General features: G+C 41.1%; 1 protein-coding gene across 2 annotated transcripts in view; it reads right to left on the reverse strand.

Moving 5' to 3' along the window:
- Zdhhc5 (zinc finger DHHC-type palmitoyltransferase 5) overlaps window positions 1-8,952 on the reverse strand; it is a 28,448-nt gene that overhangs the window by 15,912 nt on the left and 3,584 nt on the right. For both annotated transcript variants that reach the window (XM_031370840.1, XM_031370841.1), the window contains exon 2: window positions 7,602-8,767. In XM_031370840.1, the coding sequence (XP_031226700.1) occupies window positions 7,602-7,705 (104 nt within the window). In that variant the 5' untranslated portion in view covers window positions 7,706-8,767. The remainder of the gene's footprint in view (window positions 1-7,601; window positions 8,768-8,952) is intronic.

Below are 8,952 nucleotides of genomic sequence, written 5' to 3' on the forward strand. Positions count from 1 at the left end.
AAAAAAAAAAGAAGAAGAATTGAAAATAAAATAATTCTGGGCATGGTAACATACACCTTTAGTCCCAACATGCAGGAAGGTGAGGCAGGTGGATCTCTTGAGTTTGAGGCCAGACTGATGTATGGAATGAGTTCTAGGACAGCCAGGGCTACACAGAGAAACTGTCTCAAAAAGACAAAATAGTAATACAGACAAGAATGTATATCAGAAGACAGAAATTAAGTCAGGCACAGTAGTGCACACCTGTAACACCAATACTTGGAACACAGAAAGTACAATTGCCAGTTCAAGTGGGCTCCACAGAAAAAAACAATGTTCACTTTGGCAGCACATAAACTAAAATTAGAATAATACAGATCATCATGGCCTCTATGCAAGAATGACATGTAAATCTGTAAAGCATTTCATAAAAAAATAAAGAACAAAGAACTAGATTTCTCCTGACATCCAAAAAGAGAGCAAAGAATGAGAGGAAAAGTTAAAAAGAATTTCAGATGAAACAAATCCTAAATCCTATGGAAGGCTGGGTGGGAGGGGGCACACATATCCAGTATTCATAGCATTCAAATCAAGAGACAAGCTTTAGATACCTCTGAAAGGAAGAACTATAAAGAGTGCTAATGTAAAGTCTGACTTCAGGTTCTTTCAGAACCTGACTCTGAAAAGAGAGGCTCTCTTCTCTTTTCCCAGGAACCAGCATTATCTCTTGTCTGAGCTCAGAAAGAACTTCCTCCTCACTACAAGACATCAGCTAAACACCCTAATCTGCTTTGCGTGGTTGAGAACTTAATCTCCACAATAAGGACAGCATCTGCCCTTGTCCCTTTCTAACCATCAGAAGACAGGAAGAATTTAACGAAGGAAAAGATGGACCTAGGATAATAAGACAGCATTGGTATCTGAAATACTAAACTTACTACAGTCAAAAAAGGTGATCAGTTCCCTTTAAAACAAAAAACACAAATGTAAATAGTGACCCAGGACAGTTTAGAAGCACTGGGCTTCTTAATTAGATAAAAATAAACCAATGAGACACAAATCTGTCAACACTATCCAGTTTTTCAAAGTCAGCCATCCATTTAAGAATGTATAAATACTACTAAATACTATTTATGTGCCAGGCTTTGCAGCTAGTAAACATTAATAAACTCATTGCTTCTCTTTATTGGGCTATATAGAACTGGGAACCAAAATAATAAAGACAACTGTCAAAGGAAAAAAATACCCCTTTAGCCACAGTTCCACAGTATTATCACATACTGTGATAGGGGCCCCATAAAGCCCCTTCCTTTTTGCTCAAAAAAGATCTTCTCATGTCATGGCGTGAGCTAGGGTAGAACGTAAGAAGGAAGAGTCCCTGTAGAGCCTACTTCCCAGGTTTCTCAGGAGGGAAGGAGAGAAACTGAAAACCAATCATCCAGGTCAGAGCCCCTCCCTAGTACTTAGCTGTCCTTCAATTTCCGCCTGAGGAAGAAGAGAAAGGGTGACTCACTTCACTCCTACAGCCTGGGAAGATAATTAGAAGGGAAAAAATAAATAAAATCTTTAGAACACTGATGTGCTTGTGATTTAAGGTTCTTAGAACTGGTCACTGTAGCCCCTCAACTCAGAGCACAATCTAGGTCTTTCCTTTTTCTTATTATTTTCCTCCTCACATCCTCCCATATGTTTTGTTGTTTTTGAAAGAGGGTCTCTTTGTGTGGCCTATTTCAGCTTGGAACACTAGAATACTCTCACACTAACTTTGGGACTTCTAGTATTCCTGCCTGCTTCAACCTCCCGGGTGATAGTATTACATACAGGCTGTGTGCCACCACACCTGGCTCAACTCTTGATCTTTTAGATCCCACCTTTTCTTCAGTGTCGCTTCCGACAAAATAAATCACCCAATTCCTTGTGTATCCTGCCAAACTTTACCTTTAAACCTCTATCAGTACATTCCAGTGAAATATGTAATAGTAAAATTGAGTTTACCTACTGTTAAAATAAAGACTGTCTTCACACTGACAGAATGTCTAAGTGATTCAGATAATTCACCTTCATGAACAGTATCTTCTAGACTGAGCCTTCAGCTTCTAGACTAGGACTCCAGCTGAAGGAACAATCCACCTCACCAATCTGTGAGCAAAGCTTGCTTCAGCCACACCCTATGTTCTACTTGTCTTGAGGAAAAGCTTTCCATGTTTTAGCACTGCTAGATTCCAAGATGACCACCCCAAATGGCCTGCTTGAATTGGTTGCCTTTGATAGAGAGAGATGTAGCCAGACCTAAGGAGAGAAGTTAGGGCTTGTCCTTAGCTCTTTAAGTAATAATCACAGAGCACAAGAAGTTTAGGGAGTGGCTGCAGCTTAGAAGCTGAGTCACTGATGGGATTTCCAGACATAAACCACCCCAGGTAGAACAGGTTCTTCTGCCCACCCATTCATTATGCCTATTTTCAATGCCAAGTAAAAGGGGAAGTGGGGGTTTCAATAGACACTCTCCTGAAATCTTGTTCCCTAACATTTCTAACACTTCCTACTACTTAGAGGGAAAAAAAAAAAGTCAAATTCCTAGAAAGAAAAACTCAACTAAGAAGTTTTAGATTCTAATTCTTTCTCAGTTCACAGGAAACTCTTAAGCTTGCTACTTCTCACTGCAGTTGTGTGATACACAAATGAAAATAAAGGGGCATATCAGGAAAGATGCTAACATTCTTTTGTGTAGGAGAGGGAGGGTGGTCCTGTTCTTTGTTTGAGACAGGTTCTCACTATGTGGACCAGGTTGTTCTCTTACTCAAAGATCCATCTGGTTGCCTCCCAAGTACTGAGATTAAATGGCATGTGCCATGCTTTGCTACTAGAATTCTTTTTAAACCAGCATGTATCACACTGAGAATTCACCAGATAGAAGACACAAGAAAAACCATCACTATCATCAATTATCATTCCAGCTCTTTCATCCTTAATCCCATTTCCCCTCTGTGAGGTACTAGAGATTCAAGGACACTTAAAACTGAGGCACTAAGCTCCTAAAGAACATGCCCATGCATTCCACCCAAGCCTAGCATACTGCTTGAGCATTTGTCTAGTTTCTTGATGAGAAAGCTGGAATGAATGCCCCATTTCCAGCCTAGAATTTCATCAAGGAACACTTCCGTAAGATTCCAGGGAAAACAATTTGTCCTCTGAGAGGTTCATAAGTTTCTCTTTACACTTGCTTTTTTTACTTCTATAACCTGTAATTTCCAGCAGCTTAACCATGTATGCTGTAGGACCTGGGCACTTACTCCTGGATGAGGAAAACCACACGGGAAGGAAAGGAACAACCATGCTTCAATTAATGCCCCAGATCACCAGGCTGTTCCCACTCAAATCAGGTGCTAACACCTCTCCACTGGTATGAGAAGGGAAGGGAAGGGAAAGGAAGGGAAGGGAAGGGAGGGGAGGGGAGGGGGGGAGAAGGGGTGGGGGAGGGGAGGGGAGACCCCACAGAGGTTGCCCAGTTCTGTAGATAGAAATACTGGAAGAGACCTGAGGCAGAATCTGAAAGAAAGCAAGATGGGCCATGGATAGGACACGGGAGAGACCATCTGGATTACTAACCTGTTTTAATTCTACCAAAAACAGAGATCTCCCTACCTCTTCTCCCCAACTTCAGAAATGGAAAATTGAGACTTGTACTTGGGAACACTACAAAGGAGATCAATTTAGTGATTCCCAATGATATTGCCAGGAGCTCTGAGGTCTGGGAAGCTGGACTTGTATAAATCTCATTTGAACCCTATCATTCTTAATTTTTATTTTATGTACCAAGATTCCATGTAAGATACCATCTAGAAACGTTCACACAGCCGAAATAAAGTGCTCGAGTTCAACTCAGTTTCCTGACCTCAAAAGCCAGGTATGGTGACACTCATCTTTAATCCCAATACTCCAAAAGCAGGCAGATCTCTATGAATCTGAGGTCAGCCTAGTATACATAATGAGTTCCAGCCTAACCAGAGCTACATAGTGAGAATGTCTTAAAACAACAAAAAGCAACCAGAGGTACTGGCACACCTTTAATTCCCGCCCTTGGGAGGCAGAAGCAGGTGGATCTCTAAATTCAAGGCCAGGCTAGTCTATACAATGAGTCCCAGGACTGGCTCAGTGCTACACAGAGAAACCCTGTCTCAAAAAAGCAAACAAAAAAGTACTAAACTACCACAGATGGAAACCAGATACAAATTCTATTATGTAATCAGAAAGATGCAGGTTTACTTAAACAGAGATTCTCCTACCCAAACAGTGAAGACAGAAATGAATTAAGACAGGCTACTCACAGCTCCTGCCTGGCTTTAGTACTGAACAAATGAAGTCAATGAGGAGGAGGAGGATCAGCTCTAGGGAGAACCTCAACTACTCTTTGCAGACTTCTCTGGGACAGAAAAGCATCATTATTCCTTTGATGACCAGATCTAACTGGTAATTTCTGTTCATAGCTTCCCCTACTCAACAAAGAAGCATGGAGAGTAAATTGTTCCTAATTAGTTGAAGCCTACATGCCTCCACTAATTACGTCTGCCAGCTGAAAGGAACTCTTCCTCCGGTTCCAGTCCTCCGGGTCCCAAAGTAATTATCACCTGGGACCTAGACTGATGTAAGAGCCACTTGTAACCTAGTGAAAAGAACAGGAGGGTGACAAAGCAGTTACATATTTATGGCCCCACATAGAAGTGAGTTCAAAATGAGCCTTCTTCATTTGAAACTATGAATTCTTTCACATGGTACAGTTTTTTTTTCTTTTCTTTTCTTTTTTTTTTTTTGGTTTTTTTCAAGACAGGGTTTCTCTGTGTAGCCCTGGCTGTCCTGGAACTCACTCTGTAGACCAGGCTGGCCTCGAACTCAGAAATCCACCTGTGTCTGCCTCCCAAGTGCTGGTATTAAAGCAAGTGCCACCACTGTCCCAGTCAGAAGAACCACTCTTGAGAGCAGTGGAGCCTCAGCCCAGAAGGATGTTTATTTAGGAGACACTTCAGTCAGATGGAAAAGACAAGGCTCAAGGCTCTCAGAGGAAGCAAGAGCTAGGTGATGGGGACAAAGACTGCTCAGTGCTTAAGGGCACTGTTGTTCTTCCATAAGACATCCTTCTATAACCCCAGTTCCAGGGTATCCAATACCATACTTCCTAGCCGCTGAGGGCACCAAAAAAGAGTGATAAAGTAAAAACAACAAAGTGCTTATGACTGACTCCACAGGGTGGACAAGTGAGACTTTGGTAAGAAAAGGGAGCCCAAACATTGATTCTGTGGAAACTAATGATGGAGGAATTTTACTTATGATCTTAGGCTCTCCTAAATTTGAATTAAAACAGAAATTCCAAGTAGAATCCATTTTTTCCCAGGCTAAGGATGTAGTTTTATGTTAAAAATAGTCACCTAACATGCACAAGATCCCAGAGTCAATCCCCTGCACAAAAACAAAAAACAAAACCAAACTTTTTGCTGCAGCTGATACAGGAGGGACCCGACTCAACTGGAAGCAAAGAATGAAGCAGCTTCAACTATCAGTAAGACAATGCCTGTCAGGACAATTCTTTTGTGGGCAAACTGGTATAACAAGCCAAGCACTTCAGTAGTTCCAGATTAACAAATTAAAATACCAATTCTGCATGCTCGATCTCAACAACAGTTTGAAAGAGAAAAACCACTTACTACCTAAACACTTTAGCTACTACAAGAGCTTGACTCCCAAAGGAAAACAGACATTCCCAGAAGGTACATCTAAAAGTATTACCCTGATCCAGTTATACATCTCTCTTGACCCAGCACAACACTACTAAAGCACAAAGATATAAATATCCCTTGGTTAAGTTTTTGATTTTGCTTACACATAAACAGCAAAAATCAAAACATGTTGACACTGAAGAAGCACTCCTCCCATTGCTATCTGATATATCAAGGGCAGAATATGAGTTACACAGTGACAAGAGAATGAAGATCTTAGTTTCCTGATCACTCCAAGAGGTGCAACTGGAATGCTAAATCAGTGACTCAAGAGTATAAAGCTCAGAAGGCTGGTATAGATTCATTATAAACTGCTAATAGAAAAGACATTAGGTGGCCACACTGGGGACAGAAGGGGAAAAAAAAAATTAGTCTCCTCCAGTAAAACAAATATGAACAAAGTCTTAAGATCCTAACTAGGAAGGCTGCAGATCCTAGACTCTAAGTGAGGTATCTCTGAATGCCAACTACTTTTCCCATTACAATTAATGAGTACAAGAACTCCCACTCCTTTTAGTGGGAACTAATGCAAATGACTCTTCTAGTATTTTCTTCCCAAATAAAACTTCTTTCCCAGGAGCCTTTACTTCTCCAGACCTTAGCTCTTACAAGTATAGAGCATGTAGGTAACACTAAAAATCAGTACTGTCTCATTAGTATATCTTAAGTAAATTTGCTCAGAAGGCTAAGGCAGGAGGATCATGAACTTAAGGCCAGTCTAGGCTACAAATCAAGATTCTGTCTCAAAATTCTCAAATCTCAAAACCAATTTTGTCAGAGAAAAGTAAAAACATATATACAATCCAAGAACTCAGGAGGCAGAGGGGAGATTAACACAAACTTGAGGCCAACCTGGTCTACTTATGGGATGTCAGGCCAGCATGGGCAACATAGTGATACTGTGTCTCAAAAGCAAAAAAGACAACAACAACAATTAACAATATCAACAACAACAACACCTCTCTGAAGTACTCAGCTTTCACAATTCTAGCCTATGTCTCAGACATGCCAGATGTGATTGCTATTTGAAAAGACTTAAGTCAGCACAGCCTGGTGGTGCAAGCCTTTGATCTCAGCACTTGAAGGGCAGAGGAAGGTGGATTATGTGAGTTCATGGACAGCCTGGTCTTCATAGCAAGTTCTAGGATAGCCAGGGCTCTGAAGAGATCCTGTCTCAAAAAGAAAAAAACAAAACAAAACAAAACAAATAAACAAAAACAACAACAACAAAAAGATTTAAGTCAATTCTAGTTCTCTTTTTCATTTAAATTTCTTTCTTTCTTTTTTTTTTTTTTTTTTTTCGGTTTTTCGAGACAGGGTTTCTCTGGTAGCCCTGGCTGTCCTGGAACTCACTCTGTAGACCAGGCTGGCCTCAATCTCAGAAATCCTCCTGCCTCTGCCTCTGGGGTTAAAGGCATTCGCCACTACTGCCCAGCTTCACTTACATTTCTTTTTTGTTTGTTTGTTTGTTTTTCGAGACAGGGTTTCTCTGTGTAGCCCTGGCTGTCCTGGAACTCACTCTGTAGACCAGGCTGGCCTTGAACTCAGAAATCCACCTGCCTCTGCCTCCCAAGCGCTGGGATTAAAGGCGTGCGCTACCACCATCCGACTCACTTACATTTCTTGAAGCCTGTGTTTTCCTACTTCCTTCCTAGTTTAGCATCACCTATGATGGAACTAGATAGGAGAACATGAAGACATCTAGGAGTCCAAAGGACAGGAAGTAGAGAAAAACTAACAGAGTAAGGTCAGGCAACTAAGTGACCTTCCAAATAACTAATGAAACTGAAAAAAGTCTTTACTTTCCATGGCGTGACCCTCCCACCGTCAAATGCTACTTTGGAGAACACTCACGTAAAGGCAAAGAAGAGTGTTGTAGCTCCCACTAGAAATATGGCGGCTGCTGAGACCGGTACATACTTGCTGGGTTTGAACCTCTTTCCAGACTCTGCGGGCATGTTGGAGCTCTGATGAAAGATGTGCCCTGCCGCATAGCCCAGGCCCACACAGCGGCAGAACAGACAAGAAAATGGGATGAGGGAAACAAAGAGGAAAGAAACTGGGGAAAACAGAAAATGTATAATTATCACCCTTCCCCCTCCCAAATAAAAATAAAGGTCAAAAGATCTCAAATGAAGGAAAGCACATGGGAGGGGGAAAGGTGATTTCAACTGATTAAAAACCACCTCCCCAGAATAGAGCAGAAAAGGAGATTAAGAAACACAACTTGTACAGTTTAAAACGTGAAGACAAACAGTAGGCTGTATGCATGCAAACAGTCGAAGGTGGAAAACATGCAGAGTCAAGCAGATCAAGGTATAGCTCATGGATGAAGGCAGGTCTTCAAAAGGGAGGAAAGAAGTATCAGAGGACAGGGAGGGCAGGAAGCTTTAACTCTTCTGAGGATACAAGAGCCCCTCCACAACACCACACTTCCACAAAAATATGAGCAGCACCTAAAAGGTGTGCCCTGGGCTTCTAGTTTAATCCAAGAAGGAACTTGGGGTCTCTTCCAGCTTAAAGAGAAGCTGATTGGTTTTTTTAACTGCAGTTCTTGTCCCTTTCAGGCAGTCTTCTCAATGCCACCACTCTCACACCTTGACTTCACCAGGGCTGGCTGTCTGGCAATGGTGACTTAATTTTATTTATTTCTCTCTTGATAGCCAAAGTTGGACAACAGCTGTTACAGGGTTGAGTTGTAAATCCTTTCTTTGAATAGGGGTAAAACAGACAGCAGTATTGCCTGTTTTCAATCTCTTCTTGTTATTCCCAAGCCTTTTAAGGGCTCTGTTTTCCATAAAGTTCATGAAAAACTAAAAGGAAATTTAAAATCCTCGAAGCCATGTCTTTTTCAATAAGCAGAATAAGATGAAGTTGATTTCACCTGATGACAGTTTAAAGATTACTTCAGATAAAGTTCCAAAGATGTCCCTGTTTCCAGGTTAGTCAATGTCTCGGATCTTTTGTCTTCAATCTTGGGCTTCCTGGATGCAGAGTTCAAGTGGGATATGGTGCTTTACCTGGAGAAAACCAAATTATCTTTATCAAAAAAATTCTTTCATAGTATTTCTTAAGAACACCAAGGCTAAATAAAACCCTACAGGCCACTGTTTGAAAGAAAGACTATTTTCCACTTCACTTCTACGTATGTAGAAATGGAGTGGAAAATACATTCAGAGTCCTTCACCTTTTTTTTTTTTTTTTT

Source organism: Mastomys coucha, unplaced genomic scaffold (assembly GCF_008632895.1).
Source record: "Mastomys coucha isolate ucsf_1 unplaced genomic scaffold, UCSF_Mcou_1 pScaffold15, whole genome shotgun sequence".
Lineage (NCBI taxonomy): Eukaryota > Metazoa > Chordata > Mammalia > Rodentia > Muridae > Mastomys > Mastomys coucha.